This window comes from Danio rerio, chromosome 25, assembly GCF_049306965.1.
Source record: "Danio rerio strain Tuebingen ecotype United States chromosome 25, GRCz12tu, whole genome shotgun sequence".
Classification (NCBI taxonomy): Eukaryota; Metazoa; Chordata; class Actinopteri; order Cypriniformes; family Danionidae; genus Danio; species Danio rerio.
Genome location: NC_133200.1, coordinates 19618181 through 19644798, shown reverse-complemented (window position 1 = coordinate 19644798; position 26618 = coordinate 19618181). Strand labels below are relative to the sequence as shown.

The following is a 26618-nucleotide window of genomic DNA, read 5'->3' as shown; positions in this document are numbered from 1 at the left end:
AATATTGTGAAATATTGTTACAAATGTAAATAGCTATTTTCTATTTTATTTTATTTTGTTGCAAAGTTGATTTTTAGAATAACTTCTCCAGCCTTCCGAATCACACACAGTGATGGGAATATTAGCGCTATAAATAAACAGCGTTATTATCGGCGATACTTTTTTCAGTAACGAGTGATCAAATGAATTACTGCTTCCCCCTATACAACGCTGTTACCATTACTGACAATAAGTGAAGTTTATTTATAAACAAATTTCGAGAGGATCAGATGTTATGATTGTTCACAGCAGTTCCAACTTTAGCTAATGACTGATTATCCTATCAGACGATCCTTAACTCACTATAAATAACCAGACTTGTCTCATCTCAATATCTTCGATTTGAAGAAACCCCCCACCCAACCCTACTTTCCCTCCTTTCAAACGGGCGTCATGGTGGCCAGCGATTAGCGCTGTTGCCTTACAGCAAGAATGCCCCTAGTTTAATTCCTTTCCAAACCAGACGGCATTTCTGTGCGGAGTTTGCTCGTTCTCCCCATGGTCGCGTGGGTTTTCCCCGGGTCCTCCGGTTTCCTTCCACAGTTCAAAAACAAGCACTCTAAACAATTAATCCAAATACTTTAGCTAAACTCTGAGTACACCTTTCAGCATCCATATCTGACACTGACACTACAACAAGCAAGAGGGGGAGTCATCGAGATCTACCTGAGCTTAAACTCCCCTCTTGCCTTGCAACGGGAGGGAGCCCAGGGCTCGAGGATCTTATAAGCTCAGGGCTCTCTCCCGGGACAGCACGCCAAACTAGCTTTATTATCAATCATCAGCTAAGTGTGAACTCTTGCAAATGTGAGATAATAATTGAGAACACTGAGCAGTGTCTCTCTCATATATGTGTGAGTGTGTTTGGGGCTAGGGCAGGACACATAACCAACCAGTGATGATGATTGGTCTGTCTGTGAATGTGGTTCAACTGAGAACATGATGACTGGCTTAGATAGAGTACATTTGCATCTTTTGCCAAACAGAAACAAAGTACCGCGGGCGTTTACATGTGCACTCGCACAGTCAGTGGCACACAACAAAGACCAGGAGTCAGAACAATACCAAATCCAACAAGTTCAAAGGTAGCGTTTGCAAACTGGAAATAAAAGCACTACTTTTCCCTTGTTTAGATGAAAGACAAGAATGTTTGTGTATCGTGCAACTTATGCCAAAGAAAAAATAAGTGTCTCTGCGTCGGTGACAAGTAATTCTAATCTAATGAAGCACCTCACGTCATCACAAATTAGTAGCTATGCAGGTGATAATATGAGCTCTGTTACCAAAAGAGGAGATCAAGCAACGATGTCAAAGTAAATAAAACTTCAGGGAAAAACAGAAAAACATTTATTTAACAGACAGAATTAAACAAAAATGTCTAGATATATCAGCGAGGACATGCTGCACATTGTCCACATTAAAATAAAATACAATTTAAAAACATTAAAATAGTGTAGATGAGTATACAATGTTTTATATTTATTTAATAGTCATTTGACAAATTAAATTTTTTTAAGTAACACAATAGTTGCTTTCAAGGTAATTAGTTACTTTTATAATTATGTAACTCAGTTACTAATTGTGAGAATTAACTAGTAACTATAACTAATTACTCCTTTATTTTACTGAACTACTGGACAAGGAACATGCACACTGGTCACATGATGCTTCAGAAATTATTATATGCACAAGAAACATTTTTTATCATTGTCAATATTGAAAGTATTTTTGCAGTATACTTTTAAGGATAGTTTTTTTTCTGAAAAAGTTCAAAAGAACAGTACTTATTTGGAACAGAATTCTTTTATCTCGTTATAAATGTCTTCATTGTCACGTTTGTTCAACCTGGTGTGCTTTCGCTGCATAAATCTGCTCCTTTTTTCAATCAACAAAATCCCCAAACCTTTCAACAACAGCAACCTTTTTGAACCAGATGTGAGAGCCATCAACTTGCATAGCATACATCGCATCTTTAAGAGCAGTGGACAAGGAGTCTTTGTGAGCCTGAAGATCTGACTCAATGCAATTATGCATGAGTAACAACTCGAAGCCTTCACATGCCAGCTGTGGCCCCAGCCCTGCCAGGTCTTGCCACACACCATTTTCATTCCCCATTATAACATCACAACTGCCCATTTCTACGGTATGCCTGCTATTTGCACATCCCGGCCGTTTAATTAGCTGTCCTCATGTGAACGCTCCACTTTCAAAAGCATAACCCTAGAGCAAGAGACACATTCAAATTGTTCGATGCCATTATTTATGAACATAAGGCATCAGAGGCGTCTCTGATCCAAGACTTTCATCCAGCAAACCTGGGTCTCCCTCTGCACATTTGGCAAGATAACAACACTCTCTAACGTCTAAAAACAACTTCTTCTTTAATTCAAGACATTCTGATTTCACGTAAGTGCCATTTCACTATACAGTATATATATAAGAGCTTCAAAAGCATTAGTTCACTATTTAGTTACTATTTACTTAATGAAGATCTGCATGTTCTTCTAAATCTGTTAGACTCTTCAAAACACAAATTAAGATTCTTTTTTTTTTTTAAATCAAATCAAGTCTTTCATCGAAAGACTGTTAACCATTTGTGACATATAGTTTATCGAGTCACCAAAAGGTCAATAATAATCAGACAAAAAAAGAACTTGCTATCACTAGGATTAGTACACTCCAAAATTCTGTTTCTAAATCTGTTAGACTTTTGTTCATCTTCAAAACACAAATTAGGATTTTTTCTAATCAAATCTGAGTGATTTTTGCACTTTCATTGAAAGACTGTCTACCATTTGAGACATAGAGCTCTATTTTGACGGTCCATGCGCAGAGTGCAAAATGCAGGGCGCAAACGCTTTCAGGGCGTGTCAGAACGCATTTTTGCTAATTTACGGACGGAAAAACCTGCTTTGCGCCAAGGCGCATGGGCTAAAAGTGTTGAGTTTATTTTCTTAATGAGTTATAGGTGTGTTTTGAGAATAAACCAATTAGAGTCTCATCTCCCATTCCCTTTAAGACCCAGCTGCATTGCGCCAAGAGAGCATTCGCTATATACAGGACACAAAGTAAGTCTAAGTAGAAAAAAATGAGCATTTCACAAGCAAAAAGTTAACAGTTGACAGTTTTTTAACAGAAAACTTTTAAACAGAGCATCTACTGCGTGAGAATGAGAGATAATGGATCACTTTCACTTTCGCTCTTGGATAGGGAAACCTTTACGCACAGACATCAATTAGCCTATAAATAATTAATTTTGTTTGTTAAGCGCAAAGTTTTGTTTCAAAACTATTTCTAAATTCAGTTCTAATTTCTAGCAAACAAATAAATTAACAATAATAACCAAGTGTGGTCAAAATACTGAGTTATTTCCAAATACACTTGCCATGCCCCATATGGTCTAAAACCTGACAGGTGGACAAATCTAAGCTTGTTTTTAATAAAACAAATATAAATATGGATATAATAAATAATACTGCTAATAATAATACCATTATACAAAAGCAAATTGTTATGAATGAACTGAAAAAGCCTCCCGAGATGAAGAAGACATAAAAGCAATGATTTTTAATATTTATGTAGGCTAGAAAATAATGTTTTGTAATATTTTAATCCTTTATATTTATATTCTATATCTATTCTTATTATATCCTATATATATCCGTAATATTTAAAATTTTTCATATGTAAAGATATTTGCCTATTGCTCTCTTGTGCGTATTAAGCAGTGCGTAAGCGAGGCGCAACTCTGCGCCGGAGTTTAGACCGGGTTAGTTTTGGTCTAATGAAAAATCTATTATAGTTTCTCAAAATAGCAACGCGCCAGCGGCCCGCCTCAGAACGCCTTACTTTTTAGACCAGAACGCCTATGAGCTCACATATGTGCGCTCATGCATTTGCTATTTAAACAGCGTAGCGCAACGCCTCAAAACGACTTTTGCGCCAAGCTAAAACTACCAAAAGACTATTGCGCTGCGTCTTGCGCCACACTGCGCCAGGTGTATGATAGGGCCCTTATAGTCTAAGTTACCAAAAGGTCAATAATAAATGCAGGACTTCAATTAAACTGTAATTACCATCAGGACTTAAGGCTGGTTTATACTTCTGTGTCGAGCGATCACTGTGTCCGACAGCGCATGCCTTGCCGTGCAAATACTTTTTACTTGCTGTTTGTGTTGCTCTGCAATAACACTTCCAAAATGTTAGCTGGCAGTAGGTTTTTGTGTTCCTCTGTGTCAAGTTTATTCACAAGAGTTTAGTTTTTTCTCTTTATGTTTGTGATGTGTAGTTACATTTTTTGAAAGGTGCGCGTCAGCGTCAGTATATGCCGGAGCATATGCCAGAGCACACATGTGCTTGATGCAGAAGTATAAATCAGTAACAAAAACACATAGAAAGTTCAGATGCAAAAACCTCTAATTGCTGCCTGAAATCTTCTATTAAAATGTGCATTTTTCTTAGCCTCCTTTGTTTTTGTTCTGTTTGTCTATGTTCTATTATAGGCAAAAAAGCTATCCTTTGCCATGAAGATAAAATTAATGAAGCTAAACAAAAACTATTTTTTAAAAAGTGAAATAAAAAATTAAAAATGAAATTTTTAAAGAAATTTTGAAATGGCTCTTAGAGGTTTTTGCATTTGAAATCTATACATTTAAATTTTCTTTACATAAAAATGCTGATCAGAAAATTTGGTCAGGATGCTAAGCCATGCTTTTTAGATTCAGAAATCAATGCTTATATGTGAATGCATTCTAATCTGTTCATCATATAGAGTGATCAGGTTTTTCGAGATCTTAAATTAGTTACATGTTTTGAAGTGAGGGTTTTGTGTGAACTGGAGTGACAGAATTCACCCAGAATTGAATCCAAATCTTTATTGGTGTTCTGATGATTTATTGAAATCTTTTGGGGATAGGAAAGACATTGCACAGCAAAAACAATGACAGCTTCTGGAGTGGGTTCATTTACACAAAACATTTCTGATGTTTGAAACTGCTTTTCAAAGGGAACTTTCCAGAAATGATCTGCTCCTATTGATAAACAGCTTTGAAATCCCATTGATCCGTGGTGATTGCGTAAAAGGATTGTTGTCATCTTACTTATTCAGTTCATTTCTTCTCCTCTATTGTTAAACATTCATCCATGAAGCCTTTATCCAATGCTCTCGATTGAGCAATATCCCAGATGGAGGGCATAAATAAAGCTCACACATTCTTCCATGATTTCTGAAGAAGTCCATGCAAATTATACATCTTGCATATTTGAATAGCAACTTTTTGCATATTTAGAGATCCGAGGACTCTTCTACAGAGACTAGTCAAATACTTGTAAGGCAGTTTGGCTTGGTGTGCTGCTCGACAAACACAAAGTTTAATTGTTTAGAATGGATCAAGTATCTCAAAGGGCTTAAAGGGGGGTTGGATAACAGCTGCTGAAGAAAGCAGCCAAAGGATGATGGGAGACACTGAAAATATTTTAAATTGGTGTTGGGGGAATAGATATACTCGTTGGGAGTTAAGGTGGGATTTATTACTAATATACAGGTGTTAGTTGGATTTTACCATCTCTTTATTTCCTTTGATTAAAATATTTGTATTTAACCAAATGCAGAGGTATCACCTGCTCTAGTTTATCCACGGGATGTTTTTCTACTTAAACTATTTTGTCATTCAGTGATAATTCACCTCTATTTGGGCAATTGCATTGACTTTGTGTGTAATTTACTCTCACAAATAATTCCACATTTGGTGTGAACCCAGCAGACACTGACTGATATTGTTTGCAGATGGTATAATGTATTTCAAGAAAGGCAATGAACAATTATTGAGATCATTCCTGTAAAAGTTCTCAGGCTTTCCTTCCTCAACTGGTGACGCAAACAGAAGCCACTGATGTTTTCTGAGTTTGAAGGTCTGAGTTTAAAGTTACTCAAGTCATCATAATACTGCTTAATAAATGCTGGATTTTTAATTATGAGAAGGGATCTGCAACTGCAGAAATTTGCTAATTGTTAAGGCTGACAATCTAATGATTTAAAAATTGAAAATTAAAATATTTGCAAATATTTTTTATATATTTTAAAAATATTTATTCCAGTTATATTATTGAATAATACACAGATGTTTAGTTGATTTGTGTACTATAAAATTTGCAATATTATATGTCTTTTAGTGGGTTTGTTATACGAGAGACATACGATACTGTTGATTTGCTTTCCACACAAGTGCTTCTAATTGAACTTGCATTGTAAACCTTAAATAAAAGTTAGGACATTTTAAAACTGTTACAGCTCCTATTCTTTCCAAATCATTCTGCATAATACCACAAATAAAAAAATAAATAAATAAAAAAAAAGAAAATTCTGACTGGCCCTGATTATGGGCACCCAAAATGTGCAAGACTTTTATTTTGAAATGCTGATGCTTCACTACTTTCAGATGCTCATTTAAAAAGATGAGGGGGTAAAATATCCACTAATGCAAGCATCTACAACATATTTTATTCTGTTGTATGGAATAAAAATCAAAATTTTGTTTTATGTTAAACCGAAGGAAAATGAATGAATGAATGAATAAATGAAGAAATGAATGAATGAATGAATTAATTAATTAATTAATTAATTAATGATAAAAATTAAAAACTATCTTTTATTTGTTCAAACTGAATCCAAGACATTTAGAAAAACATTTTAAAGGAACCCTGTTTTAAAGATAAAGACGAAACAGGAACTTTGGATATTATGAGGCAAAGTGGAGTAAGGTGTCAGTAAGAACATACTTGAGATGAGAAAAGCAGATTTCAGTGCATATCGAGAGGGATCCGGCATGAAAATGACCCCCTTTGAATCCCAAAAACAGGTGTTGTTCTTGCTAGAAACCCCACTGTGGTGTCTGGAGCATGTTAGAGTGCTGTTAACACCCCTCACTTCCCAAAGGCAGGACCGGGACAAAGCAAAACTTGAACCTGACCCCTTTTGGTTAGAAGCATCAAGAACTCTTAGCCAAGAAAGATGCCATGCTCCTAAACAAATACAAAGCCTCTCAGGTTCACTCTTAATTGTGGACATTGCCAATCGACAACGACAAGCTACAGCCTGTGAGAAATGCTTTTCATGTTGGTGGGAAAGGCGAGATTGGCTGATCCTCGGATTTAGCAGAGATCTCAGAAGTAGATATTCAAGAACGCTCTTGAGGTTTCGGACATTTTTTTTCTGAGCCACCACAATTCGACTTGCTTCTTAGCGCTCCTTCATTTGGTGATGATTGCAAACGCAACTGATGGAAGGAAGAAACCAATGGAGATCAGTCTCCGATTTTCTTTCATTTCAGGCCTGTCAGCAGCTAGACTGCGATTGTAGCCCGCAAGAAACCTGAGCTACTGACCGCATTTCTGTTTCTGCCGTCGCTGATCGAACCTCAGTGTAACAGATGACAGCTCAACTCAGGTTACCCAGTCGTGGTCAATGTGATTCAGGAAAAAAAGCTGACAGAAGACAGGAAGAGTCCTACCACAATGCTCCCCAATAAAAGTGAGGGGGAAAAAAACAATAAACCTCTTGTGCTTCACAAATTAGGACAAGAGTATTGTCTCGACCCCAGTGTTTATGGAGAAGAATTTACAAGCAGACAGCTGCAGATTCGTCTTAAATCATTTGGAAGGATAGCCTGTGTTTCAGGCGTATCTGCTCATTTTGTGTACTTAATGCCTTTAAAAGAACACAAGACTCAAATTTGCTCTGCTTTTCTCTACATATGTACAGACTAAAAAATATGCACACTGTATAGTTTCAATATCTTAAAAAAATTCTGAAAAAAAAATGAACAAATGTAAGTCTCCAAAGAAATTGATAAAATATAGTTGATAATATAGTTGATATAGTTGAAATTATATGTGAATTTTTTTTCTTTTTCAAATATTTCCCAAATGATGTTTAACAGAGCAAGAAAATTTTCACAGTATTTCCTATAATATTCTTTCTTCTGGAAAAAGTCTTATCTGTTTTATTTTGGCTAGAATAAAAGCAGTTTTTATAATTTTTTTTTTACTAAAAAATGTCAATATTATTAGCCCTCTTAAGCAATATTTTTATATATCTCTACAAAACCTATTAAATATGTAAATGTAACATTTTTTTGCACATGCTGCATCCAAATATATATGCATATACCTTACAATAAGTGCCCTGATATTTAAAGTTTGGAAACTGTGATAGTGAATGAAAATAAGATATAATCAGAAGATGTATGTGATTATTGGCGCTGTCTTGGACTATGACGAGACTTGTATGCTTAAGATTAGATAGCTTTGTTCGCATTCACTGTACCACTGCACTGCCACACACACACACACACACACACACACACACACACACACACACACACACACACAAACACACACACACACACACCACCCTCATATAAATCAGATAAGGGGAAACTGTATGTAAATGAGAATGTGTCTGGTCCCACAGAGAGAGGAACAGTTCAGGTCAACCACAGCTCTCAAAAGATGAGCTGTTGCAATGTTTACAAATGGAGGAGATGGAAAACCTTTTTTCATCTGAATTGATGAAAAATGTTTTTATATTTTACTTAACTGTCTAATCAGCAAATTTTAATAAATCTTATTCAAAAGAAACTCTGAATTAAAAAAAAAAAGTAATATACATTAAAAATGATGTTTGTTGTACACTACCTGACAAAGGTCTTGACGCCTATCCAGGTTTTAGGAACAACAAATAATAACTTGACTTCTAGTTGATCATTTAGCATCAGAAGTGGCTTAAATAAGTCAAGGCCCTCTAGATTATACTAATTTTACTAAAATAAAATAGGATCATGCCTTGATTTTTTAAGTATTTAATTAAGACAGTAGGGTCTGACTAATTTGCCCTCTCCTGTGGTTTGTAATGTAATGGGCAGCACAAATGTCTTGATACCTCAGGCTGTTGATGCTGCCGTCCACTCTGCAGATCTCTCACACACCCCCATACTAAATGTAACCCTAAACCATGATTTATACTTCACCAAACTTGACTGATTTCTCTGAGAATCTTGCATCCATGCAGGTTCCAATAGGTCTTCTGTAGAATGTGGGATGATTGAGATGCAGTTCGACGGATGATTCATCAGAAAAATTTACCTTCTGCCACTTTTCCAATTGATCCACTACTGTAGAAGTCAAGTTACTATTTGTTGCTTTTACAACTGTGATCGATGACAAGACTTTTGCCAAAATAAACTACTAAACCTACAAAAATTACCTTTAAGTTTTTGGGTGACTTTTAGCTTTACAGTGTACACTAGGTAAAGGTTTTAGAGCAATTCTATTTTTTTTTAAGAAGTCTCTTTTGTTTAAAAAGACTATTATTTTTGTCTCCAAAACACAACAAAAGCAGTAGAACCCTGAAACAGTTTAACTCTCCTCAATAATTGTAATTTCTTTGATTTTAAAATGCATTTTTTCGAGTTAGTAGTCCATTGATATGATTCTTCAGAAATCTTTCTAATAATCTGATTTGCTGCGTTGAAATTGAAATAAAAAAAAAAACTATATAAAGTAAAAAAAAGTAAGTTATATGTATATACTTTGTCATTATATCCATATTGTGAGCCAAAAGTGATAATGATATCATGACCACAATGTGTGATTTTCCCATTTCCTTCTCACAAGTGCAGTTCTGGAACATTGCTTTCTTTATTCCTCCTCAGATCTGCTTGTCTGTTCAGTGGGGTTAATGACACTAACATGCATGTGAGGTCTCAGCCGTTTGTGTGGGTTGTATAGACTCACCACTTGGAAGAGTTTGCCCTCAGTGGCAGCAGTGAGAACCATCTGAGGCTGAAGAGCTGAGTGCAGGTAGAAGCCATTCACTGTCACCGTGCTTCCTCCACTGCGGAAAAAAGAACGAAAAATGCTGATTTGCACTTATGGGCTCTTTTCGTTTAATCTCAGCTTTAACCACATGTGGACTGCAGTGCTGACCTGATGAAAGAATGTTTGGGCTGGACGCTGGAGATGTGTGGGTTCTTGTTGTAGGTGTAGCTGACAGGCGCTTCAAATATTACTCCATCAATGTGCAGCTGTACCTTGTGTTGGGATGGCGAGGGCTGAGGTGGTGTACGACATGTTAACATTGTGGCTGAAACACTAAAGGAAGGCCAAACACACAGAAACACTAAGAAAATGCTTTAAATGGATACCTACTGTGCTTGAACTGTATGCGTAATAGAGGACTTTTATTTGTAAATGACAATTTTGAGTGAACAAATCAGCCTCTCTGGGTTTATGAATTATTAAAAAGTTAATTGCTTGAGTATTTTCAACAGTATTTTTCTAAAGTATGTACAAATTACTATACAACTATAAAAATAAACAAAGTAAATAAAACATACACATATATCATTTTTTAATATGTTCACCATATGTTGAACAATGAATATGATATTATTTCTAAAATTGAATGTTCATAATAAATACTATTATTTTCTCAAGAACAAAAATGAAAGAAACTGAATTCTGAAGCATTCCTAAATGGACGAAGAGCTTTGATGGATTTGTAAACATGCAAACCTCTGCAGCACACAGGTAGCGTTCCCCACTGTGACTGTTTGCACATTTCCACTGTCCAAGAATGAACCGCTGATAGTGAGCATTGTCCCACCAGACTGAGGTCCAAACTCTGGGAAGATCTCTATGATAACTGGATTCTAGAAAAATAAAACACTGTGTCAGTAAAGCAAAGAATACACGTGAAACAATAAATAAACTAATTCACACAATAAGAGTCTTTGACAGGAATCACATAATAGTTTTTTCTAATTGTATGTAGTCCCATTTATAGTTGCAATCTCATTAGTATAAACTCCTGCTCTAAATTGTCCAGCTTCTGTTTTTTTTAAGCATACTAGATGAAATGTGTAACATCGTAATGTCCGATAATGGTGTGACTTACTTTAAATATAGATAGAAAATGGCACTAGTTAGAGCAATACATAACCACAAAAAAAGTTCTTGAGAGAGTTTTTGTGTTGTTTCTAGTCCAAATATCGAAATACTTTTAAATCAACAAGTATTTTCTAGTAAAAATAAATAATGTTTTATTTTTAGAAAAAAAAATCTGTCTAACTTAGAAGACATTTTCCTTAGAACTAAATTATTTTCTAAATTTTCAGATCCGATATTGCTCAAAAGACACTTGTAGATGATAAATATTTCATTTCCTTAATTTGGAATAGGAAAAAAAAAGAACAACACAATAAAATCTAGATTTATATTAAACATTATATTAAAAATTCATTAACTGCTTAAAATTTAATTGTTTAAAGTTGTTCAATGCTTCTGTAAATGTAAAACCTTTAAGGCCTAAAATATGGATTCAAAATTGTTTGATCTCAAATTTCTAGTCAAAATATAGCAAAATTCTTAAATGAAGAAGCATTTTCTAGAGAAGTAAAAAATATTGTCTTGTTTCTGTAAATAATGTGTCAAAATTAAATATTTTTTTTACTAAAAACATGTTAAATAATCAACCAACAAGGTAAGTAACATTAAAATAAAAAATACACTTTGAAATTGGAAATCGGCAGATCATTTTTCTTATTATAAAGAAAAAGTCACAAAATTTTTACACATCATATCTAAAAAAAAAAAAAACAAGAGAATATATTTTTTATTTAAAAAAAAAAAAACCATAGTAAATGCTTTTTTTATTTTAGAATTGTTAGATATTTGGACTAAAAACAAGAAGAAAAAAAAAACTTTTTTGCAATGTAAAGCCATGCTTGCACTTTGGGAATTCAGCCATGATTTGGTTGTCTGAGACAAACTCCCAAAAAATCCTAAAAGATTCTTGAAATCCTAGGCTAAAATCTGTGATCATTGATCATTGGTTTGCCATGTTCATATAGACAGCAGCTTAATGGCCGTTGTGATCCAATTTTCTTTCCTATGAAGTTCTGGCAGTGTCAATAAATTTTAGACACTTTACTGCAGTCTGAAAACAGCTCTGATGAGAGTCAAACCAAGAGCCAAAATAAGAGCCAAATCTGATGACGTAATCCATGCAACAACTGCAAGTCACCGCAGGGAAATGGCAAGCAGTTTTATTTATTCCTGGTTTCATTATTGAGGCATGCAGTGTGCAAAATTGCTGCTACCCATTGTTTATGCTTGTTGTGATGAATCATTTCAGAATGCAGGATAGTGATAGGGTCACAGATGGATGAGGTCAAACTCAGAGTGAGTTTTCTTCCATGTTTGATGCATCTGTATTGTCATTCTGACAGGTGAGATGTTACAGTGTGACATGGGAGCCATATTTGTTTAGACTGACATGCTACAATCTAGGGCTTCGTGATATGGAAAAAAATTGCAATGTTATTCTGCAATATATATTGACAATTGATATATATGTATATATATCTCATACCTAGCACATTAACGATAAATTTTATTTTATTGAATTTTTTTTAATTATTTTATTACTTTACTTAAATACTGTTAGACTTGATGAAAAATGATAAAACACAGTTTTTTTCATTGGTATCTTTATTGTATTTGTTTATTACATTTTATGCATAGTTTTTCTATGATGATTTAAGATTGATTTGGGATGATTCTGCGGTGGAAGTGCATCTGTATAAAATGTAATAAACAAATACCATAAAGATACAAGTAAAAAAAACTGTGTTTTATCATTTTTCATCAAGTCTAACAGTATTTAAGTACAGTTATAAAATAATAAAGATAAAAAATTCAATAAAATTTATCGTTATTAATGTTACAAATGGTACAAATTCTTATGCCTGACTGCTTTTAAAATCATTATACAGTCACAGGCCTCAAAAACACATGTGAATGATAAATATAATACAAACTCAACATTGAACATCCTGTGATGTGATTATTGAAAATGATAACATTATGATATACTGTAGATGCTGAAACTATATATTGCGCTGCCCTACTACAATTATTAAGGATAATTAAAAATCGCACAGCGCAAGTACACAAGGTCCAAATGACTACAAAGAAAGATAGAAATAACATCTTTGTGCCTTGTGCACCTTCAAAACCACAGTACTGGAATGCAGTCAAAAATGCATATCTGGAAAGTGTGTTGAAGCGTTTATACTGTGATTTGTGATGACTCTTACCACAAATGAGAAGCCATCTTTCTGGGCCTGTTCCTTGCCACTGCGCACTGTGACCACAGAGTCCACGCTGGACCAGTTCACATGATCCAGTCCACAGACCAACCTGACACACACACACACATACATACAACAGATAAAGACATAAACATCTCCCGCGAACAAGACGCGCTTGTGAACCAGTGGAGTAAGCAGGCTATTAGTCCACGCTAATTTGATGATAAGTGTACTACTCGGCAGAAACTACACAGGAGCTATTCTCCCAGGGAATTTCTCCTTGCCTCTCACAATAGCAGGGCTGTAGGGTGGTATGTCCGGCGGCACAAAAACTGCGTCTTAATGGTAGTAGGGTTTGACATGGGAGGCCGAGATGCACAATAGAGCACTTTAGCGAGCCAATTTAATGTTCTGCAGGATTGCAATATGTGGAGAATGTGAACGTGTACGCTGTATTTACAGGATTTTGCAAACATTCAAGTGTTTTTTTCTGATTAAGGGTCAAGCATTGGAGACTTTGTAATACCACTCTGGATGAAATTTAAGACCTCAATAGCACAACATTGATCTCATTTGTGGTCATAATACAAAAGATTATATTTGTACTACAAGTATGTCTTAAACTTTTTGAGTTTTTTTCTAAAATGGCATTTTGAAAGTGATTTAGCCCTGTCATGGATAAATGAACACAACACAGGATGTGTGGTGGATTTTGTGCTCCGTTTTTATGTTTGTTTTTTTGCATACTTGATAATGTAAAATCATATATTTTCAAAATAACACTTACAATATTATTGCAGACAAAAAAATAACACATACAACATCATGCAATTAAAATCCAAATGTATTACAATTTGAATTAAAGAATGCAAACTCTTAAAAATGTAATTAGACTGCTTAAAATGATTCAATGCTTCTGCGAATTTAAGACTTTTTCAGCCTAAAATGTAATTTAGGGTGGCATGGTGGCTCAGTGGTTAGCACTGTCACCTTACAGCAAGAAGGTTGCTAGTTCGAATCCCGGCTGGGTCAGTTGGAATTTCTGTGTGGAGTTTGCATATTCCCATCGTGTTAACTCCAGGTTTCTCCGGGTTCTCTGGTTCCCCCCACAGTCCAAAAACATGGGCTATAGGTGAATTAAATAAACTAATCTGGCTGTAGTGTGTGTGTGTGAATGAGTGTGTATGAGTATTTTCCAATACTGGAATGCGGCTGGAAGGGCTTCGGCTGTGTAAAACTTATGCCGGAATATTTACCGATTTATTCCACCATGGCAACCTCTGAATTAGAGACTAAGCCGAAGAAAAATCAATGAATAAATGAATGTAATTTATAATTTGCATATAATGTTCAAATAACAATTACGACAATACATGTGTACATATGTTATGATATATATTATATATATTATATATTATGATAATATATGACAAATATCACATGATCCTTAAACTGGACTAGTGAAATACTTCTGTAACACTAAGAAATAAAAAAATATTAGATAATAAAAGTATTAATTATAATGTATAATGTATTAATAAATTCATTTAATTAAAATTAATTCAACTCATTCAACTTAAATTATTTCAAATTATTCAATGCTTCTTCAAATTATAAAGCCAAAAATGTAATTTCGAAACAAGCGAAACAATTCCGTAACACTAGAGTATAAACAAAAATATTATATAATAAAAAAAATTAAAATGCTTAAAATCCTTCAATTTAAAATGTCCAAATTTTGTTATTGCTTCTGCAAATTTAAGACTTTAAGGCCTAAAATGATTATATTGCATAAAACATTGCATAATGTTTAAATAGCAGAATAAAAATGTGTATAATAAAATGATTATTTCATTTTTTTTAAATCATCAAAATTAGTCTGCAAATGCACAACTTTTTAAGACCTATAATTTTGATTTCAATATTTCTTTTTTAAGATCTTACAGAAATCCTGGATTATTAATCTACTTACCGATTATTGTTACTGTCCTTCCTTTCCAATTTACACTTCGTTCCAGCAACCACCACGTCTATCAGTTTGGTATCAAATCTGTCTTTTTTGTTAAAGCCAAAGTTTTTGCCACAGATTGTGATGTTGGTTTGACCTCTGAGTGGAGCGGAGGAAGGAGAGATCTAGGAAAAAAGAAGGAAGAAGCTGTGAGTTCATTTTCAGTGTCGATCCTCCAGCTGAGAGTCTTTATGCTGAGCGCTTTCTCTGCTCATGAGGTTTGATGGCCACTGACAATAATTTGTTTTGGTTGTATGGGCACTCTGATGGCAGGGGGTCTTCCAGTAAATGGTGATGGAGACAAAAACAGAGAACAAAACAACCTTCCTGTTTTTTTCGGTGCTTTAGACTCTTGTGTTAAAAGTGCCCTCAAGCTTGAGCCACCAGCTGAGGGTGAGGATCTTAAAGGTGAATTGTGTTCTGTGTTTAGTGGTAAAATACTTCACATACTTTGCAGCTTGAGATACCCAGACATATTGGAAATATTAAAATATTTTTTAAATTATTTAATAATAATAATAATAATAATAATAATAATAATAATAATAATAATAATAATAATAATAATAATAATAATAATAATAATAATAATACCCATAATAATAATACCAACAATAATAATAATAATAATAATAATAATAATAATAATAATAATAATAATAATAATAATAATAATAATAATAATAATTTAAATAATACATAAACAAATAAACATTCAAATAAATCTGAAAAAATAATTAGTAAGTAAATAAAGTACATTTGAAGAGATCAGGTGCGAAAACCTCTAAGTGCCAACTGAAATTTCCTCTAAAATGTGCAATTTTCTCAGCCTCCTATGTTTATGTTCAGTTGCTTCACTGTAAAGGCAATGAAAATAACTTATTCTTTGCACTAAGAGCCTGAGAAAAAAATGCCCATTTTTATTGAAAATTTCAGATGGCACTTAGAGGTTTTTGCATCTAAACTCTTTATTTATTCACTACAACAAAGGAAAAAAAAAAACAACAATAAAAAATTAATTAACAATATAATAACAATAACAATATAATAAATAAATAACAATACATAAATAAATATCATTTGTGAAATACATTTGCTTATTCAATTGATTAAATATGTAAATAGATCAATAAAGAATTCATTGGGCAATTAATAAAAATCTACCCATTTAATTAAACATTATTATTTAGATTTTGTTTTTTAGCAAATACATTTACCTTGTAAAAATAGTAATTATTGTCATTGTAACCACATCACACTATTGTAATAAAGCTAATAAATAAAGTAAATCTATAAAGTAAATGTTGATTTTAAATATTACATGAAATTAAGTAATAATACATAAATTTACTTAAGCAAATACAATTATTACATTTAGTTGTTTATATTGAGGGCATTTTAATAAAAAACAATTAATAATACACATTATAATAACACGGTTCGTTGATGCAAATATTAATAGAAATATGTTTAGTTTTCATATATTTAATTAATTTCCCCAGAGATAAGTTGCGACTGGAAGGGCATCCGCTATGTAAAAACGTGCTGGATAAGTTGGCAGCTCATTCCACTGTGGCAACCCCAGGTTAATAAAGGGACTAAGCCGAAAAGAAAATTAATGAATAAATGATATTTAATTTATTTATAACTTATATAAAAATCTTTTCCTTTTCTGCATGATTTCTGCTCGGTTAGTTCTTTATTGATAAGCAGATGGCGTCGCTTTGAGCACATGGCACACGAAAAGCTCATTTTGGCTCCAAGTTAATAATTAAGTGTTCAGAGCACCACTTATCATAAGCAAAGAGATCTGACACAAATACAAATATAGTTCGGCCTGCTCTTACATCAATCTAGAAGAGGCACAGAATGGCCAACGAATCCCTTCTGATATATCTACAATCAATTTACATCTTTTAAAAACAACCTCGAAATCCCTGCTTAAAAAAACCCTGCTTATCCCTGAAAATACTGCAAATCAGGCAAAATCAATGAAGGTCAGAGTTTCATAGGGGCTCTCCATACTTAGAAAGCACTTATTCTATTAGTTATGTGCTATTAGCTGCTTTAAAACCATGGTAATGTTGTTTGTGACAAGACAGGCTTTTTTACCGAGGTGATGAGGAGGGGGCAGGAGTCCTGGATCCATTGGGACTGGGGGCATCGAGGGGCCCTGGTGCACAGGTTGCTGGTCCTGCACCATCCACAGCCCATGAAGCCCGGAGCAAGAAGACACGAGCTACAAGTCCACAACTGCTCACATCCAGGCCCGATCACAGGAAGCTTTGAGACCTGGAGCCATTCACAAACCATATTACACTCCAAATTACATTTATTCATTTAGCTTATGGATTTATATGATGCGACGTGTTGAGTACATTTTTGTGTGACAGTAACACCTTGTTTTACTGTAACATGGAGAGTTCACTCAAAAAACGAACATTTGCTGTTAATTCACTCATCCTCAGGCCTCATTTTCTACTTATAAAAAAACGACAGTTCATGACCCATTTAAAGAATGTTTTTAGCTTAAACTGGGGTTGGTAAAATATGAAACAGCTGCTAGCACTTTGAGTGTCAAAAACAATATATATAAACAGGCAAAACTAAATGATTCCCTGTGGACCTTGATGAAGCAAAACATCATTGTGCAACCTTATCATTATCCAGACTGTCTATAATTATTTGTTTTCTAACTATTTAGCTTTATATGACCTTAGTGTATCATACAGAGCCACAATAAATAATAATTGTTTCTTTTATGCACATTTTTAAGGAAGTTTTACTTCTATGCAAAAAAACAAAACAAAAAAAAAACATTAGAATATTAACACTAGTACTACTGAGGAAGTCATTTTGACCGTTTTTAATATTTAATCATAATAACTAAATAGCAATTCAATACCTGTTGAAATAAAACACACATATCCTTAATTCCCTGACTTCTGATTCTTTCTACCTAGAACTACTGTACCATAGCGGTCAAAATTACTGCATACATTTAACTGTTTGCTACTTTCTTCCTTGATTTTAAATATGCGTGCCTCTGTTGCCTAGCAACTTCCTGTTTTCAAAAAACATAACTTTACTTCTTATATGTCTTTCAAAACATTATATTAAGTGCTATGAAAAAGCCCTTTCCCACTTTTTCTTGAAAAAGTAAAAATGAAAGTGGACGGACATTCACGGGTGGTCTAATATAGCCAAACTATACATTTTTGTAGTAACAAAAAGATAATATTTTTGTGTGATTAATTATTACATATAATGACATACATTCAAAGCTTAAATTTATTATATACAGTATCTCAAAAGAAGCTTTGAATGTAAATATGATGCAATTAGGGATGTAACGATTCAACGGACTTACGATTCCATACGAACATTATTTGAAACAAATTTAAGGTGAAGAACCCTTTCAATTTTTTCTTAAATGCTGAACATTTTTTGCAAAATAATATATTTTCTGCCATAACTAAAGTGTTATTTAAAAAACAAAAAGAATAATACAAACCAAAGTAGACTCATTGATATAAACAGACTAAAACTGTGACTGGGCTGGGACTTTACATTTTGAAAAGAAATATCAGCAGATCTATGTTTTCAGGCATAAGCTAAGGTCTTTGCACATGTACAATGTCCCCTGAGATAATAAAGTTTTTCACTGGGGACTGAGATGGCTAGTGTAGAGAGGGAAGCCTTTCCTAAACCAGACAGCAGTGTGTACAGAGGTGGCCAATAGGGCCCTCTGATCCAGATCCAAAAAGCTGATGATAAAATTAATCATTATAGGTTGAACATGAATATGAAGGTGAATAATTAATACTTCTGTATAATAGTTAGTATAAGTATCAGTGTAATAAACTTAAAAAGAGATAATGTTGAACATCTTTAAATATTTAATAATAATAAAAATTTTTAAAATATGCATAAACTTTCGGCACCAATAGCCTAGTGGTTAAGAGCACCGACATATGGCACCAAAGTGCTCACAGCAACCAGTGTTCCATTCCTGGCTTGAGGTCCTATGCCTATCCTTCCCCTCTCTCTTCTCCCAATGCTTTCCTGTCTGTCCTTCACTGCCCTACACTCTCAGAAAAAAAGGTACAAAATTGTACCTTTTAGGGTACAAATGGCCCGTCACTGGGGTGGTACCCTTAAGGGTACAAATTTGTACCTCTATTTAAAGGTACAAAATTGTACCTTCTACATTTGTACCCTTTAAGGGACAATTTTGTACCCTAGACACTGAAGGTACAAAAATGTACCTTTTTATATTATATAGTATTTTCAGGGTACTGACCCAGGCATTTTGATCTTTTGGTGACTGCATGCACAAATAAATAAATAAAATATTTTGGTTCACAGATGTCCATTTTTATTTACTAATGTAGAAATATTTCATTACAACTCACAACTGAATGTGTCAAAAAATAAAATTACACAGCAAGTATAAAGCAGACATGTAAAACAGTAAAAAGAACAATTTAGATAACGAATAAAAACTAAATAATCTACACTTAATACAAAGACCACAAGAATACTGTTTAAGATTTATAAACACGTTACACAGGCTACATCATCTGCACTTTATAAAGTCCAAAGTATTTGTCTTTAGTCAGAATACTCTGTCATAATAAATAATTTGTCATCAAAATTTTCTCTGTATTTCAGAATGAAGGCAAACTTTCTCTATAAATTGCTTCAACAGCGCAGACAATCAAATACATCAGTAGCCTCTTCCTCAACATCAGTAGATTACTCCTCATCATCCTCAAGTGGAGTTGTAATTTGTTGTAACACAATATGTGTTTATGCTTTTGATAAACATGACATGTAAAGCACTCATATCTGGAAAATGTTCTTTGATAGTCATTAGGACAACAAGTTATTTAAAAATTTGCTTTATGCATGAATGAGAGCAGTGTGCTGGATTAACTTGATTGTGATTATCCCAAGAGCATGTAGAGAAACAAAAAACAAGGTTGATCACTCTGGTAACTGGAGTAGATCGAGGCTCGTCACCGTCCACCGTTCATTCAAAACATTCCACTGCAGAAACATCAAGGTGTTCTTCTAATAAGATGGATATGTCAAAAATGTATATTCGTCCACATCATTAGCCCAGCCAATCGCAATCCCATCAACTCTGAAGACTGCCGTGACTCGTCTTGTTAACACAGTTGTCCAGTCGGTGGCCTCCTCCTGTACTTGAACTGTTGGATGTGGTGAAGATGATTCACTGTAAATGACAAAGCAATAATTACATTAATATCACTCACTCTATAACTGATGAAGAGAAAATCAAAATGCATAGAAAGTAAAATAATTAATATTCACTGATTAAAAAAAAAAAAAAGTATCACAGATTAAAAGACTAATATAAATTTCATTCATTCATTCAATTTCTTTTCGGCTTAGTCCCTTTATTAATCTGGGGTCGCCACAGTGGAATGAACCACCAACTTATCCAGTATATGTTTTATGCAGCAGATGCCCTTCTAGCTGCAACCCAGTATTACGAAACATCCAGACACACTTATTCACACACACATTTATACACTACAGACAAATAAGCTTACCAAATTCAGCTATAGCGCATGTCTTTATACTTGTGGGGAAACCGGAGCACTTGGAGGAAACCTTCACGAACACTGGAAGAATATGCAAACTCCTCACACAAATGCCAACTGACCCAGCCGAGGCTCGAACCAGCGACCTTCTTGCTGTAAGGTGACAGCACTACCCACTGCGTCATCCTAATATAAAGAATATCAAGCATTATAAAATGCATTTATCACAGCATATACTAAACAGAAAACAACATACTCACCGGAGCACAACGAAATGTTGAAGTGTCTCACTTAACAAGGCTGGCAACATGAGAAGTGCTGCTGTAAAATCAATTCCTGGAACACAAGATGTGGCATACAAACAAATTTGAATGAATCCATCCAAAGCTAGAATTTAATAATATTAATCAAGTGGAGAAAGTTTAGAAAGAGTACCTTAGAGTCAGGACCATAGCATTCTTCAGTTGATCTCTCATCTTTCGATGAAAACCTAGAAAATAATTTTAAACATGTGGGTGTACATTTATTGTTATTTGTAGGTAAAAACCTACAAATTTAAAATAGTATGTAAGCCATTAAAACCATGGTATAGATAATGAGAGATACTTACATCTTGTAACTGAGCCATGCTTTCATATGACATGCCTTCGTTGCCCTGATGCTGTTAGGCTGCATTCTGTTGTTCAATCTTGTCCTGAAAGACAATTGGAAACTTCAAAAACTTCTGGAAAGCAATAAGATAAAGCAATAACTATTTACTTATTTTGAGATATTAATAAAATAGGTAAAATAGCTCAAGGTACCAGTTTCAGAACAGATGAGACAAATTATTACATTAAAGAACAAAGTATAACTTAAAACGTCGATTTATACAACATGGTATGTTAATAATTCTACATTAACATAAGTATAACGTTAAACGATAGTAAAGCACCAACAATTCTGGACATGAGAGTTTGTGGACACTCCTCAACATTAATGTAACTTAGACACTGAAACGAAGATATGTAACAAGCCTACACACACGCCACGTTTGTAACTAGCCACGTTTACATAATCAGTCGCTTTGTCGGTGACAAAATTGTGATTATTCTTCACAAAATGGCGGTGTAACTTATATAACCGTCTAAAATTACATTTCAGCGGTCAACCGTGGCTAGAAAAATGGCCTCAAATTATAAAACATTATCGATAATTACAAATCTCCAGTATTAATAATAACAAAAGGTTTTATATCAAGGTATATGAAAACTTTAGTCGCGCGAGCTCCGGGCCACACAACACATTACTCACGGGTCACGGCTTGATTCCGGTGCACGGATACAGCAGTTTCGGCTCGCTTCTGCCGCCGCAACTGGCCCGAGTGTATTTTGCTATTTTGGTTGCGATTATATTCCGCCGTGGCAAGACTTATTAATAAAGCAGTAACGTAACGTAAGATATAAGGCGCGAATACGTAACGTAGGCGATAAAGGGAACTTTTACACCGAGAAAACAAACAGCATATAGTACTCACCGTCTATAACGTTATGTCCCTCGGTGACTTCGATATCACATTGTATTAACTTCTTTAATAAGCTGCAGACATCTTAGCAAACTCCATCCTGCAGGTCAGCCCGGAGCACTTAAAGCGGGGGAAAGCCGAGACCGGAGAGTCAGACAAAATCAACAGAACACGGCTTCACATGTAAAAATGAGAATGAAAATACATCTTTAATACATTCTTACCTGAAAAGTGTGGACTCCAAAATAGACTTTTCTTTGAAGAGCGTGCGAAGTTCTGTGTAAACAGCCAGCATACTCGACGGACCGCCTCAGTAACAAACACTACTATAACGTCTCAACAAGCCAAATTCTTAAAGAGACAGCAACATCACCACCTGTATGAAGATGCTGTCACTCTGCATGGTTCTTATTCCACATCCCATATACTATAGGGTCTTAAACAGTAAGCAAAGACCAGTATTTACGTTTTTAATTATTAAAATTACATTCTATTATAAATTAAATTATTAACATTTTTGAGAAAAAAATGTAATTTAAATACATGAAAAAATTATTTAATATTAAAATATTTAATTCAATCAATTTATTTATTTATTATATTTTTAAATTATGTATTTTAGTATTAATGTTTAGTATTAATACATTTAAATTAGTGTTATATAGTGTCTTGATCTTATCATGAGCTGAGGGTACAATTTTGTTCCTATAGGCAAACAAAATATATAATTGTACCTTTAAAGGTGCCAAATTGGTGCTTTACGGTACAATTTTGTATCCAAATGTGCTATAAAAGGTACAAAAATGTACCTTTCAAACCTAAATCTGGACATTTGTACCTTTATAGCCCATTTGGGTACAAAATTGTACCCTAAGGACCAATATGGGACCTTTAAAGGTACAATTTTATATTTTGTTCCCTCTAGGAACAAAATTGTACCCTCATTGTACCTTTTTTTCTGAGAGTGTAGCACATTAAATGTGAAAACCCCCTAAAAATAAATTATTGAAAACTAATTTGGAAAGGAAAGAGTAAAAAGAATTTAATACCTGGTTCTGTAAATCATCAGCTGTGAATGATCTGGTCAGTGTGGTTTTGCTTGTAATAGTTTTAATGTTATTAAATAGTAGTATTAATAGTTATTAATAGTTTTTTTTTTTTGCATATAGACATCTGTGACATTTGTTGTTCTGTTATTGTAAGTAAACGTCTTTTTGACGTATTTGCACACAGTTTGCACACAGTTTGTTTTGTCGGACTTCACCGTTGTCATTTTACTCTGCTGCTCCACATCTTACTCTCCGCTTAAGTTAAAATGAGTTTGCACCTGTAAACACAGCGCCCTCTCTGTTCAAAAAATGTATCACAATTCGTTCAACAGTTTTTACCGGTTTGAATCATTGCATATTTTAATGTTTTTTCTACCAGCTCACGGTAAATCATTACATCCCTAGATGTGACAATATGACGTCTTTAAGAATGGTCAGAATGACCGATATGTTAATTCTAGTAATTCTAGTGTTAAGTAAAGATCATGTTCCGTTAGAAGATTTTGTACAATTCCTAAAAAGAAATATAAATAATTCATTATTAGTTAGCAATGTGCATTGTTGGATGCTTTTTTGAGGGTAAAAAAAATCTAAATACTCAGAAAACTGCCTTTAAAATTGTCTAATTATGTTAAACAATTCAAATAGTATTCAAATAGTTGTATTTTAGCCAAATATTGTCATATCCTAATAGAGCATACATCTTAACGGTTATTTATGACTTATGACTGGATTTGTGGTGCATGAAAAAAGTGTGATGCATTAGAAAAAAAATGTCACTAACATTTTGGACTGCCTGTGGGTGAATAAAATTACTAACACATTTTCATTTCTGGATGAACTGTCCCTTAAATTGCTAATGCTTTTGCTCTCTATTTACAAGTGATTTTCTTGAACATACTTTGAGCTGTTTTCTACAGACATGTTAAGAATGGCCTTGAGGTTCACCTTGTTTCCTGTTATCAACAATAAGGAGCCGTTGTGATGCTGTGGAGACAGCAGGGCCATTTCTGAAGACACAGGGAGCGTGTCCAAGCGGAAGTCCACATGTGGCTCTGTCTTGCCAAAGCGGGAAACCACCACCTGTGAAGGATGCCAGCACACACACACACACACACAAAAATGAGTGGCTGTTCACATCAAATGCTTGAACTGTAAATGCAGGGCCTTAATAAAGAGTGTTTATGGCCACAAAAAGACCTCTATGTTTACTGTTTACTGGAATAAGGCTGCATTCCTCATTGATGATTAAATGCTGCTACTGAATGATTTAATCTCTGTGGTTCTGGTTGTAAGCTGTTTATTGAGGACATAACAACAGCAGGTTTTAAAAGGTAACTTCCTGTAAAAATGAGTCATAGATTTTTGGTACATTAACAGTGGGTATTAGCAGGACTTAAAATATTTTTGCAGTGTGTCTTTATTTTTGACATTTAAGTAAATTTTGGTCTTTTACCTAAGTCATGTTTGTAAAAACCAAAGTAAATGAATGAATGAATGAATGAATGAATGAATGAATAAGTAATAAAAATTATTAAACAAACAAATGATATTATTACAACATACAGTAAATGGGTAACACTTTATATTAACTACACACAATAAATCATTTAATGAGCATTAGCAAATAGTTTATTGATTGTCTGTTAAGTATTACCTCTACATTAATAGACATTAGTAAGCAGTTTATAAATACAGCTAAAAATGCTGTATTCTTGACTTGTAAGCACACTTATAATGTGCTAAATGATTGCATTTCCATACTTTGTTAATGGTAATTTTTTCATTAATTAAGCATTGCATTATTTACAAATTAGTTATTTAAGAATAGTTGGTGCTATTTTAAAATAATTCAGAATGAGTAAATGATTAATAAACTATTTAAATTAGCATATACACACACACACACACACACACACACACACACATATATATATATATATATATATATATATATATATATATATATATATATATATATATATATATATATATATAATTATTATTATTCAGGCATATACTAATAGTTTATTTGTATGTTAATAAATGCTTTATTAACTCAACATCCAGTTTCGTGACCTAATCTACAGAGAGGTCTATTAATGCTTTATAAATCCCTTCTAAATGGCAATTAAATGCTCAGCTTGATTCTAAAATATAGCTGAAAAAAGAAAAAAGGAAAAAAGAAAATAAACTAATTCATTCATGTCAATTCATTTGAAGATACGCAAATGAAACAAATGAAAAATAAATCTTTGCAGTCTTATTCGTTCATTCATTCATTTTCTTTTCAGCTTAGTTCCTTTATTATTCTGGGGTCGCCACAGCGGAATGAACCACCAACTTATCCAGCACGTTTTTACACAGCGGATGCCCTTCCAGCCGCAACCCATCTCTGGTAAACTGTGCAGTCTTATTTAAAATAAAATTGCTGTACAGTTTATACATCGCTAAATACGTTTGAAATGTTGTATCATAATATATTATTAAATTATTACATTGTTGTTGTTTTATCCTCTTCTTTTAAAATTGTATTTAATTCTAATTGTATTTTGAAACTATTGTTATTCGGCAATGATTAAAGTTTACAGTAGTTTTATTTTTTTTTTTAAGAACAATTTTTTATTTATTGTTCATTTGATACAAAGCTTTAAATTGTCATAAGTAATTTGTAGTTGTCTTAGTTGTTAAGTAAGCTTAAATAGTTCTCACTTTAGATCACAAAAGTGGATGAAGTTAAGTTAATAAAGCATTTTTTAACTTACAAATCAACTATTAATATATGCCTGAATAAAATATGTTGATTTCAATAGTTTATTAATCATTTACTATCTCATCCTGAGTGATTCTAAAAGCCACCAACTACTCTTAAATACAAATGGTTTGTAAACAATGCAATACTGAATTTAGTAATGAACAATTAATAAATAATAAAGTATGAAAATGGCGACGCAGTGGCGCAATAGGTAGTGCTGTCGCCTCACAGAAAGAAGGTCACTGGTTAAAGCCTCGGCTGGGTCAGTTGGTGTTTCTTTGTGGAGTTTGCATGTTCTCCCTGCATTCGCGTGGGTTTTCTCCAGGTACTCCGGTTTCCCCCACAGTCCAAAGTCATTCAGTACAGGTGAATTGGGTAAGCTAATTTGTCCGTAGTGCATGAGTGTAAATGAGTGTGTATGGATGTTTCCCAGAAATGGGTTGCAGCTGGAAGGGCATCCGCTGCATAAAACATATGCTGGATTGGAGGTTCATTCTGTTGTGGCAACCCAAGCTTAATAAAGGAACTAAGCCGAAAAG

The 26618-nt window shown here is 33.8% G+C and overlaps 1 protein-coding gene and 1 long non-coding RNA gene across 4 annotated transcripts in view; both read right to left on the bottom strand.

The window, feature by feature from the left end:
- met (MET proto-oncogene, receptor tyrosine kinase) overlaps positions 1 to 26618 on the bottom strand; it is a 98183-nt gene that overhangs the window by 33995 nt on the left and 37570 nt on the right. For all 3 annotated transcript variants that reach the window (XM_005162994.6, XM_073941648.1, NM_001007124.1), the window contains 7 exon segments: positions 24273 to 24407; positions 17311 to 17490; positions 15163 to 15323; positions 13197 to 13299; positions 10612 to 10748; positions 10024 to 10188; positions 9832 to 9931 (listed from right to left, as the gene is read on the bottom strand). In XM_005162994.6, coding sequence (XP_005163051.1) covers positions 9832 to 9931; positions 10024 to 10188; positions 10612 to 10748; positions 13197 to 13299; positions 15163 to 15323; positions 17311 to 17490; positions 24273 to 24407 — 981 coding nt within the window.
- Positions 19557 to 22381, bottom strand: LOC137489344 (uncharacterized). The gene is made up of 6 exons (XR_011008761.2): positions 22288 to 22381; positions 21382 to 21465; positions 21207 to 21261; positions 21032 to 21107; positions 20781 to 20957; positions 19557 to 20440 (listed from the first exon to the last, which is right to left on the bottom strand). It is a non-coding gene; the product is annotated as an uncharacterized lncRNA (long non-coding RNA).